This window comes from Gobio gobio (assembly GCF_949357685.1).
Source record: "Gobio gobio genome assembly, chromosome: 23".
Lineage (NCBI taxonomy): Eukaryota > Metazoa > Chordata > Actinopteri > Cypriniformes > Gobionidae > Gobio > Gobio gobio.
This window is the reverse complement of record NC_137119.1, coordinates 30,182,138-30,194,904: the sequence shown is the minus strand read 5'-3', so window position 1 is coordinate 30,194,904 and position 12,767 is coordinate 30,182,138. Positions and strand designations below refer to the sequence as shown.

Below are 12,767 nucleotides of genomic sequence, written 5' to 3'. Positions count from 1 at the left end.
CGACTAATTTATCGATGAATCTATCGACTAATTTATCACAATAATTTTCAACAATTTTACTTAAAAACATTTAATTTAACTTGCAACGTTGGCATTCAGTTGTGTACTATAAAAAAAGTATAAATGTAAACAAGCACTTGACAAAATTTTAATCTAAAAGAGTAAAAATGTAAAAAGGTACAAATTTATAAACCAACATAACAAAAAATGAGAATATCAGCAAATACTTTTTATATAGAATAGTGTTGTCACGATAACAAAAAATTATGACCGATACAATACCAGACTAAAATACCTCAAAATACCGGTACTGAATCAATACAATGGCACAAAACAGTAAAAGTAATTGAATAATATGACAGAACTTATTATTCATTGTTTTATCAGTGTTTTAGGGTTAAAAAACCCTATAAAACTCTTCTGGTCGGCATGTTCCTGCCCTGCTTCACACAGAATATTAGGTCTGGCCCTTTAAGAGCTGCACGGACCAAATTAATTGTAACACCCGATTTCTCATTCAACTCTGTATACGTTCACTAAAGACATATCCGACTTTGCGTTTACTCAAATACTCACCAGGGCGTGCATTTTTACATAATTTTTTACCATTTAAAGCCAATAAACCGCGAAACTGGCGTTGTGAAAGGTGGCTGCGCGCACAAGCACGTCCCGGCCGCGCCGCACTTTTCTGTTGCGTTCTTTTTCCTGATCTGCGCATATATATTTGACTGTTCTGCTTCCATTGTTTAGCTCACACACGTCCTACCAGTACGAATACAATTTCATGTCATACCCAACTTACCCAGTCGACTATAAATATTGACGTTGACTAATTAACGGCGTCGACGCAGTCGATTGTATCGACCAATCGCGACAGGCCTAATCGGAGTGCTCTCTGACTCCAGTGGTTCAACCTTAATTTTATAAAGCAACGAGAATACTTTTTGTGCGCAAAATAAACAAAAGTAACGACTTTATTCAACAATCTCCTACGCTGTTGGCGTAGTGTAAACACTTCTGAGTTCTACGGCAGCTCACCATTGGCTAGCACCTGCGTCAGCATCACATGCATGTGGTGCTCCCACGAATAGCATCGGCCAATGATAAGCCGCCCTTCTGACATAACGCTTATTTATTTGCACATAAACCACTGTAATCACATGGACTATTTTAACAATGCCTTTACTACCTTTCTGGGCCTTGAAAGTGGTAATTAAATGACTATCTATGTGGGGTCAGAAAGCTCTCTGATTTTTTTAAACCTACTCCCAGACTAAAATATGTCAGTTCCATTGTTTTGTCTCAAGATGCACACCAGTAATGTTCTTTTTCTAAGGCACATTTAAAAAAGCTACTTAAATGTCCTGATTGAACTAAGGCCTAATCCTGGCTTAATCTGAGCCCTGTCTGTGAAACCAGGCCATTATGATATAGTGAACACCGGCTGTTAAGCACCAAAAAAATTACCATAAAAATAGACTATATGCCTTTATATCAAAATCTTCTGAAGCCAAAAGAAGTTTTGTGTGAGGAACAGGTTGAACTTTAAGTAATTTGTCACGCATCTCCACTTCGCTTGGTCATGTGACATGCAAGAACCAATAGCATGTGGCATCATTGATGTCAGATTTGTGAGGAATCGTTTTTTTTATTGGATAATGACTTGAAATTTCACTTTGTTCTTCTCACAAAGCTATTGTTTGAATTCAGAAAACAGAATATAGGGCATGGCTGCTTCTAGCGCAATGACATCTATGGTCTTTTTACTGAGCCCTGATCTTTCATTAAATGGAACAAAGCAGCTTGTTTCATGTTTCACAGAAAAAATAATGGAATACGGTTTTGGAAAGACGTGGTGGTGAGTAAAGGATGACTGAATATTGGGTGAACTATCCCTTTATGCCTAGCTTTTCTTATAGCTGGTGATTAATTGAGTGGGGATTATCAAGAAATGTAATTACTAGTGTTGCATTACTGTATTGCCCTGGTCAATGGGTTCAACTTCCTCTCTCAGGTATATTGTTTACCAGGCGTTCTGTTCTTTGCCTCTGTAGAGCCGCAGTGCTGTCATTCAGCATGGCATGTCCAAACATGCTCTGGTCTCCAATGGTCTTTCTGAAGATCCTTTGAAGACGGCTTTGAGTTCTAGTACAAACAGCACGGTCACATGGCTCTGCACTATAGGGGTTTGTTTTTATGAAATATCTGCCTTGGAGAGCTCAGATTAGTTTAGTTGAAACTTACAAATGCTCACTAAAGGTGAAGAAGGTTCAAGGCTTTGTCAATTTGTCTATTTTTTTTTTATAATAATCAGTCTGTTTTTTTAATTGCATACAAAGCCCACAAGTTTTCACTTACTATAAATCTTATGTCCTTTTTAGCAAAACTTGTATTGCACAAAGTGTTTTTCACCAGAGCATCTAATTAAAAGCTTAACATTCAACACAGTAGATGGAAATCTTTGCAGATGGGCCCCTTCCTTAGTGGTGTTTTCAAGAGATCAAGTGAATGGGCCTCCACTCAAAAAGTGGACCACTTAATTTATGGCCCTTATGTGAATGACCCTGCCGACATGCTAATTCCACAGGTGGGGTTTAAAGCTGCTGTGTGATTGATTGATCCCATTGACTTGTTGGCATTTCCATAATATTACCATGGTACCTTAACCTCAAAACTACACTACTACAGAACATGACAGAGCAACTTTTTAAAAAGAAACATATTTATAGAATTTACCTGAATAATCTAAATACTGGTTTGTTGACAATTTAAGACAACTCTATGGTTGCCTCGAGTTCTTGTTCCCGTCACAGTAACGGAAGAATTCACATTAAGTATGCACGCCCTCATTGCATGGGCCAAGCCCTCGTGTCTGAATTTGCATACTTGTGTGGAGTATATTTCCGCCCTCTGAAGTGTTTTTTAGGAAGTTGCAAGTATTCTGTTGGGTAACCTGAGAATTCTTAGACGGTGTAACTCATGTGTCTCTATACAGTAATGCAACAGTTACATTCCAGAAGTTCTATTCATATGCTCCATAGAAAAACGTCATTTTTAACAATGAAACCATACGTCATTTAAACCATGAAATTTGATAAAACTTTTGAATAGCTGAATTTCCTATAAAAAACTACACTACCCATAAATCCCAGGCATTTAATGTAAAATTTACAAGCATTGAGAATTACTTTACTACTCTATTAAACAACTGTTTTAAGAAAATAAATATATTGTATTGGTAACACTTTACAATAAGGTTGTATTAGTTAACATTAGTTAATGCATTAGTTAACATGAACTAACCATGGACAACACCTCTGTTCAGCATTAGTTAAAGGGTTAGTTCACCCAAAAATGAAAATTGTCATTAATTACTTACCCTCATGTCGTTCGACACCCGTCAGACCTCCGTTCATCTTCGGAACAGAAATGAAGATATTTTAGTTGAAATCTGATGGCTCTGAAAGGCCTCCATTGACACAATGGCACGGTTCACTCTCAAGACCCTTAAAAGGTACTAAAGATGTCGTTACAAAGTCCATCTCACTACAGTAGTTCTAAAATAACTTTATGAATCGGCGACAATAGTTTGTGCGCAAAAAAACCCTAAATAACGACTTACATAGTGATGACGATTTCAAAACACGGCATCATGTGACGGCCTCTGTTCAGCGTATCTCTTAACGAAAATGTGGGTTTATTACTGAAAAATAGCGATGTAACCCCATCGTTGCTGAGAAATATAATGTAGTGATCCAGTAACTTAGCTATTTTATTGCTGAAAGTCACGGGGCGGCGTTAATAGTTTCTGTGCTCATGAATGTGCAGACCGATCTCTGCTCTCTGAATGCGAGTGTGTGTGTGTGTGTGCGCGCTTCAATAGCCCCGTTAACATGCACACTTTTATGTCATTCCGATTAAAATCATTCCGATTGAACGATTCTGTGGACAGTTTACACAAGACTTTATCTAAACCGATCTGGTGTTGCTGTAAGACACACCTCAGAAAAATACATTCTTCTGTCAGGCACAGTTGAAGTAGAAAGTGCCTGGGACAAACGCTGTCAGATGAGATGGCGTAGCCAGGCTATGTCTGTGTCATTATTCCAACATTTATCTTCATAACTTGTTACAAAATAAAAAGTTTTACACTTCAGAAATATTAGTTTATCCTTATGAAAGCAGTGTTTATATGCAGCATTTTCATTCGGACTTTCAGACTTTTAAACCGATTACAGTGCTCTGTCTAAACACACCTGAAATGAAAACAGCGCATTAATATAGAACGAGGATTCATCTGACTTGGAACTACCTGTGCATTAAACGATTTTATTGCACACCTTCCAGCCAATCAGAATCAAATATACAGACAGACCATGGCATAAATTACATAATTGTTAAACTAAAATGTTATGTTATATTTTGTTTGCACTAATAAATGCTGCTGCCTACCAGCTGCAATAACCAATAAAACTTTGTTCCATACATTTTTTTTTCTATATCGTCATAAATATCGTTATCACAAATATTCTTGAAATACCGTGATATAATTGAGGCTATATCACCCACCCCTAGTTCACAGTGCATTAACTAATGTTAACAAGATTTTAATAATGCATTAGTAAATGTTGAAATGAACATTAACTAAGATAAATAAATGCTTTATAAGTGCAGTTCATTATTAGTTTATGTTAACTAATGTAGTCAACTAATGTTAACTAATGAAAACTCTTATGAAAAACTAATGTTAACTCTTATTGTAAAGTGTTACCATTGTATTTTATATAGTTTTATAATATATTTTTATAAAGGCAAGGAAACTTTAAAATGATCAGCAGACATATATTACTCAAGATTTCCATTTCAAATAAATTTTTCTTTTGGACCTTCCATTCCAAGACTTGAATGTTTCCATAAAAATATTAAGCGTCTCTGTTTTTAGCATTGATAATAATTAGGGGTGGGAATATTAAGGTACTGATTTGATCCGATTCCGATTCTGGGAGTAACGATCCGATTCTCAAAACGATTCTTAACATACATTTTTGGTAACTAATTATCCTGCTGTGCAAATACATGAACTTTACATTTTAACCAAAATTGGATTTAATATGTGTTTTGTTTTTAGTTAGAATATCTGTTTGATAGTATTGCCATATTAAAAATGATTATGAAGATTTCTTTCAATACTTTTATTTTATTAACAAAGTTATATTCAAGATTAACAAGCTCTGAATGAAACATGATAAGCCATATATACAATTGCAAAGGACAATCATTAAGAATGAAAAATTGTCACACTTAGTTATAAATTGAGAACTGTTTAGTTTCTTTAGAACATTTTAACAAAAAATGTCTTTAAAAGCAAAAAAAAAGTTGACTTTGGTTAAAACATCTTTCAAACATAGGCTAATGCAGAAGAAAAACAACTTTAGCGCTCGCTGAGAAGCCAAATTCAGTGTGTGCGCATAACATCTCACATGAGAAAATTTGCCGAGTTGCAACAGTCATGTTAGAGACATTTAACGAATCAAGTCTTTGTTCAGAATTTTCCATTCGTTTGAAACATTGTGCAGTAGTTCAGCAATATTCGATAAGTCATTCCAAAAATTATGCCACGGATGTTGGTAGGTTTATGTCCCGGCCACCGCATCGGAGATATAGGAGTGTTATTAAGCATTAATGGCAAGGAAAACGCCGTATAGCCTACTTGAGCACCACTTCGTTATTTTGGCTCAGAATTTCGTTTGTTGGAAATATGAACTTAATTTATAAGTGCTTTTGAAATTAAAAACTTTGCATTTAATAGGCAAAATACATTTTTGAAATGGAGAGGCAGCCGCAGCGAGCGCAGACACAGAGCGGCAAGAGAAACGGAGGAGCGACTGCTGTAAGGCGTTTGAGCAAAACTGCGGGAAAAGTGCATAAAACGCGCGGGTGTTGAACCCTCTCACCGGGAAAAGTGTCCCCACGGGTGCGACGCCCCTGAGCAGGTCGTAGTTTGTCCATTTTATCTTAAACAAAGCCAATTCACCAGCATACGAACGTTCGCCTATCAACGGGTTGCACATTGGTGAAGTGGCCATTTGAATTGAACACAATTTTTGAGAATCGATTCTGAATCGTTGGATAACGAATCTCGATGCATCGACCTTTTCTCCCACCCCTAATGATAATAAATGTTTCTTAAGCACTTAATGTTTCTTTATGTTTATATAATAAACTAATACATTTTAATTTTTGAAATAATTCAAAATATATAGTTTATTTATATTCTTTTATGGTTTTATATTGTAATGTTTGTTTTATTCAGGTATAGTATTTACAATTCACGATTTTCTCAGCTTTTCGGATACTACTTTCTTGTGAATCATCAGTAATATTGTGAATTGTCTCGGAGCTATCTGTTTTTTGTGAAATCCCTATAGAGAAAATGAATGGGGGAATAATAACACAAACCAGGTTGCTAAATTTGTACTGTTTGGTCCGTCGGTGTGCTCAATGTTATCCTGACGCCTGAGGTGACGTTTCGATGAGAAATGTGAACTCGCTTCTTGAAAAACAGTCTGACTCATTGTGTTATTTCCCTGTAATAGTTGAATTGGCAGAAGTAATAGTGTATCATTTAAAACTGCTGAATGCACGGAGAAACATGCGCCACTTCTTCCATCTTTACATCCGTAAGCAGAATGTGGGGGCCTCATTTTGATCAGCAGTTTTCTTCCTCATGCCTGTCCATCTGTAGGAATTGTATTTTGGAGGCAAAACATTCTGTTCAAGAGGGAAAACGTCTCATAACATTCCCAAAATAGATGATGAGCATGGGCATATAGCCTCTCCCCAGTGTGTGAATTATACATTGCTTTCTAAAGAACATGTGTTTGTGGTTTTATGTCAGGAACGAAGTACCATGCAAGTTCAGGCACATGCACTGACGAAGAGTTAAGAGATGGAAAGTGAGTGTTTTTTTGAAAGGAAGGAGTTCCTGGAGGTACAGTGACAGTGAGTGCAGGTGTGTCGTTTTGGAAAGCTCATGTTCTGTCAGGTTTCAGAGCACTGTTGAGATTGAGGTTTCTGCTCGCAAACCAGCGGCAGTGACGTCGAGTGTAAGGTCTCTGTCCGAACGCGAGCGCTGTGCTGACCTCATTCTTCCCACGCTGACTCTGTGGCTAGGTGTTAGAAGTCACGCTTGGTTTTAAAGAATCTGAGCTGACTGTAACTGACTCCTACTGTGTCATTCCACTTTTAGCCTGCACCCGCATGCCTTTAATTCACTGTAAATTCATGTTTATTTCAGAACATTCCAAGGCAGCGTAATTCCTTCTGGCTGCAATTCATTATGCACCTGTCAGTTTGAGGCTTTTGATTCTTTAGTCATTAAACTAAGAAAAGAAACTTAAGATAAGAAGAGAAATGGTGCAAAAATGTACAGTGGTGGTTTAATGCTGCAGTGATGGTAAAATAATTTTCTTAAGGGTTAGTCCACCCAAAGATGAAAATTAGCCCATGATTTACTCACCCTGAAGCCATCCTAGGTGTAGATGACATTCTTCTTTCAGACAAATAAAATCTGAGTTATATTTAAAAAGTCCTGGCTAATCCAAGCTTTATAATGGCAGTAATTGTTGCTCTGTTTTTGAAGTCCATAAAAAATGCATCTGTCCGTCAAATAACGTGCTCCAATATCGGCTGATATTACTACTGTGGTATTTTGGACATCTACCATGGTGACCATATACAAAACTATGGCACATAGTATATTTCAAAGCACCATCTGATACCATGGTAATATGTTACTACCACAGTACTTTTTAAGGTTAATCATATTCGGTAACACTTTATTTTGATAGTCCACTTTAGACATTCTACTAACTATAAGTAACTTTGCAACTACATGTCAACTAACTGTCATTAGAGTATTTGTAGACTGTCTGATTAATATTTACTAAAACTTTATTTTGTTGGTCCCCCAACAGACATTCTACTGACTATAAGTAACTTGGCAACTACAATTCAACTTATTTTACTAACCTGAACCCTAACACCTAACCATAACCTACCAGTCTACTGAAAGTCAACTAATACTCTATTGACAGTTAGTTGACATGTAGTTGCAAAGTTACTTATAGTTAGTAGAATGTTTAAACTTTGGACTATCGAAATAAAGTGTAACCTCATATTCAAATACCATGGTCTTTTTATTGTACCCTAAGGAACTTTAAAGAATAACATGGTTTTACCATGGTACATGTCTAAAACCCATGCTGATACTATGGTATACTTGTGCTGAATGTGCTGAATTATTACACTTACAAAGAGTATGGTACTACCACGTTTTTTCGGACATAACCATGGTAGTAAGTAACATAAAACCATAGTATATAGTATAGTTCAAAGTACCATGGTATTACCATCTGATACCATGTTGTTATGGTATTCTTTTGTAAGGGTAATCATTCACATAGCATGGTATTTATAAGGTACTCTAAGGTATTTATATACACTGAAGTTTTAAATATGGATATTTTTCTTACACAAACGCATCGAAACTGGTGTTTAATGCGTTTGAAATGTGGTGCTTTCCTCAGTGCATAACTTACATTTCACAGGGATATTCTCCATCTGTAAATGTTAGAAAGTCATGCAAATATGTCCATTTTGCCGCCAGGAGTCGACGAGCCTTCTGCATGTTAATCTCCGCTAAAATTCAGACTTCCACTAGCGCTGCCGTGTGCATGCGCGCCAAACAGACGGAGCGCAATAGAACGCAATAATTCTGACTATTTCTAAAATATTTGTTGTTGGACAATAAATGTGCCATGTGTGGAATTTTAAACCTACAAGTATGTATATTTTTATGAAAGTGACCATTATAATTGGGCAATCAAATATAGGCTAATATGCTTTTGTTTTGGTTTTCATTTTTAGTTGAGTGAATTAAAAAAACAAAATTATTAATACATGCCTACATTACATTCACTGTATTTGTTTATAGCCTTCAATATCAACATTGTTTTTAGGACATCATTGGGAAAGATATGAAATAAATTATTATGAAAATAATTACAGATTTACATTACAGAAAAACGTAGAAAATACAGCCCTATTAAGTATCCTGATATGCATAGTGTTATGCAGAAACCCCATTTTAAAGGCAGATTCAAATGTTCACTGTATAACAATAAAAACAATAACTAAAACAATAGTTACATTTACATTACATCATTACCATAAAAATGTAATAAAAATATAATAAAGGCAACATCTATAGGCTAGTATTGTTTTTTTTTTTATCTGAAAAAAGTTAATGATCAGAGAGCTTACAAATCAGTGAAGCATTGAAATCGGGATCGGAATTGGCCGATCACCATGACAAGAAATCGGTACTCCAGATCGGAGCATTCCCTAATAAGAAATGTTTCTTGAGCAGCAAATCAGCATTAAAATGATTTCTGAAGAATAATATGGCACTGAAGTAATGATGCTGAAAATTCAGCTTTGCCAGCTCAGGAATAAACAAGCTCACATATAATACATTAAATGTAATATATTACATTTAAAAATATATTTTATAAAATAAAATATAAACATTTTACAAACTTTTAATTGATTGTGACGTGTATATGCTGAAGTTTGTTTATGCCTAATAGCATTATTGAGATTTATTTTCTGAGTATGAAAACTCAACATAATTCATTATATATTATCTGAAAAGTTCTTAATAATTTTATCTTGTTGTATTTATGATTAGATATTTTTACTGGAAAACTCGAATATCATCTGATCAGAACTGAAGGTGATCGAATTGCACATTTCATATATACTGTGATACTGTAACTAGCATATTCATTTACCATGGCATTTAGAGAAATCTCTGAAATGTTTGACAGTTAGTTGGAATACAACCAATTTGATTTCCTAAAGTACATTGGACCCACCTCACTAAGATTCTCATTGGTCAAGTGTGCCTTTGGTACTCCAAGACGGTCGCCGATAAGGGGTGACAAAATGGACCTTTTGTCCATTACGCCCTCGTCAATTTAAATGAACCTAAATTCATCCTTCTTTTTCCACCAGCTTCATCACTTCATTTAGCTTTTAAGCTGTATTTTTCTGTGAAATTCACTGAAGCATATTTCATAAATTACACCTCTGGTGACATGAATGGCAGCTATTGTCAGATTACCATGGCAACATGTCTTGCTTTATTGTTCCAGGTGTATTGCATTATTTATTGGTTGTGCTTATTTTCATGAGCATCATGCTTTTTAAAGCTGTATTGCACTCTGACAGCTTAGATAACTGCTTTAGTGTTATTAAATGAAAATGACACGTAAGAGTGATTTGATTTCAGTCTTTTTATATTCCCACCACTGCGTAATGTAGTTTGCCATCACTTTTAAATAGTAAACGGCACAGTCATGTAGATATTATTGGTTCTTGTGCTAAAAATATAATTTCAAAGTCAGTCATGATTGCAGACATTTCCAATAAGGCAGAATTTTCATGCATTATAGAACACTGGTAACTGGGAACATAATGTGCTTTGAGATTTGAAAACAATAGAAAAAAAGAAATGAAGTTGGTTTGCTTTGCAGGAAATCTGTTCTAAGTTAGCCTCAGAGTTTGTTTCAAAATGTATTTCTGGCTTTGGCTCACTAGATACCTTAATGGGTTTTTATGTTCAGTGTGTAAACAGATATTTAACTTTAATTGACATGCTTTGTTAGGTCTAATGGCTGCAGTATCAGCGTTTATGATGACCTCAGTGTATACAGTATGTGTGATTGTCCTTGATGTTCAATGACGGGATAATGCAAGCTAATCTCCTCTTCTATTATTTCCCCCTTCAGGACCCTGCGGGCATATTTGAGCTGGTGGAGCTTGTGGGAAACGGGACCTATGGACAAGTATATAAGGTAAATAATGATTTAATGTTGTACTATAAGTCAGATATGATATGTGGGATTAGGTAGATATAGCCAGTTCAGTCTCAAATAGATGTTTTGCATTTCTCTCAGCCAGGGCTGGACTGGGGCTAAAATTCGGCCCTGGCAAATCCAGCCCATCTGGCCCATGAGTCCCTCTTGAATGGTTTTAACTGGGGTTAGGGCCTTAAATTGGAGTAAATAAATAAATCTAGGACAGGGACAACTAATAATGGATATTATCGAATTTACTGCAAATGCAGATTACAAACGTAATACTTTTGTCACACAGAAATGCACTTGACAGTAAACCACTGATTTTGAGCTAGGATACATTAAAGTGAATTTACTGCTTTTAAAATCTGTCATCATTTACTCACTCATGTCGTTCCAAACCTGTATGACTTTCTCTCTTCCGTGAAACATAAAAGAAGATATTTTGAAGAATGTTTGTAACAAAGCAGATAGAGCAACTATTGACTACCATAGTATTTTTTTTACATTACATTTAACTGTATGGGCATGGTAGTCACAGGTAAAATCATGCTCCTCATTGCCATAGGTATAATATGGTTTCGAATATAAATAAATCAATAATAATAAACTATTGAATTTGGTTGTGCTAGAGTGACAAGTTAGTAGTTGTGTGTGTATTGCTGTTTTCCAATTTACCTCGTGATGTAGCCTATTTACATGGTCGCGGCTGTTTTCAGCTGATTCACCACAGAACCTTTAATGTTCCCATATCACACGATTGTATAAAACAACACTCGGAGTCAAAGTCCCCGGTTCATCACTTCATAGAGCAGCAGAAACACAGCGCACGTTCGTCAGCGGCAGCGCTGTTGCGCGGATATTCGCCTTTTGCAGTTTCATGCGCCCACATTTTTAAACAGCGCCTAATATGGACACAGTCTATGGAGGAGGGAAGGTCTCTCTCGCTTTGGCCTGTCAATTCAGAAGACAAACCAATGGGCCGCTGTCCCTGCATGATGGGCCAGTCCGTGGCAAAAAAATTAATAAATAAATAACCTATCGGCCCCAAAGTGCGTCGGCCCACCGGGAAAATGCCCGGTATGCCAGATTACCAGTCCAGCCCTGCTCTCAGCTAGGGGTTAGATGGTCGTTGTTGATCTGTGATCCGTACCGACCAGGCTCCGTGATTCACCACGCATGTGATATAATTGCAAGTTTAACCGCCATAGACTGAAAGTTTATAATTCGCACATGCTTTGTCTTACTAGTTTACACATACAATAGATTTTAAACCTTTCCAGCGCTGGAAGAGGCAAAAGATAATTTAAAGGGGGGGTGAAACACTCCGTTTCAGTCAATCTCATGTCAATCTTGAATGTCTATATATAGTAGTATTGCATCCTTCATATCTCCGAAAAGTCTTTAGTTTTATTATATTTATAAAAGAAAGATAGGCTGTACCGAGTCTTTCCGAAAAAAAACCAGAGCGGCTGGATGCGTATCATGTGGGTGGAGCTAAAGAATGACAAGTGCGCGCAGCTATTGCGTTGAGAGCGTCTGAAAGCTGTGGCATCCTTAGACGTGGAAAAAACGTAATACTAAATAAACCATGGAGATCAATCTGATTTAGCCATACATATATGATCCAGAATCAGATCTAGAGGCTAAAATTGAACAGGATAAGCAGCAGCAATTTCTACAGCAGGACATCTCTGTGGTATGTTTCTGTAACTGTATTTGCTTAGCGGCTTGTCATGCGCGAGTTTTACAACATTTTTGTGTGTTTACTCGTGGTTTATGAGGACATAATTTGGTTTAAGGACTATTGTATGCGATTTAATGTTAGCAGTAGCAAGCGGAACG

General features: G+C 36.4%; 1 protein-coding gene across 2 annotated transcripts in view; it reads left to right on the top strand.

Annotated features, from left to right (window-relative positions):
- The window catches only part of tnikb (TRAF2 and NCK interacting kinase b), an 80,213-nt gene that overhangs the window by 7,050 nt on the left and 60,396 nt on the right, over window positions 1-12,767 (top strand). For both annotated transcript variants that reach the window (XM_079806644.1, XM_079806645.1), the window contains exon 2: window positions 10,854-10,919. In XM_079806644.1, the coding sequence (XP_079662770.1) occupies window positions 10,854-10,919 (66 nt within the window). The remainder of the gene's footprint in view (window positions 1-10,853; window positions 10,920-12,767) is intronic.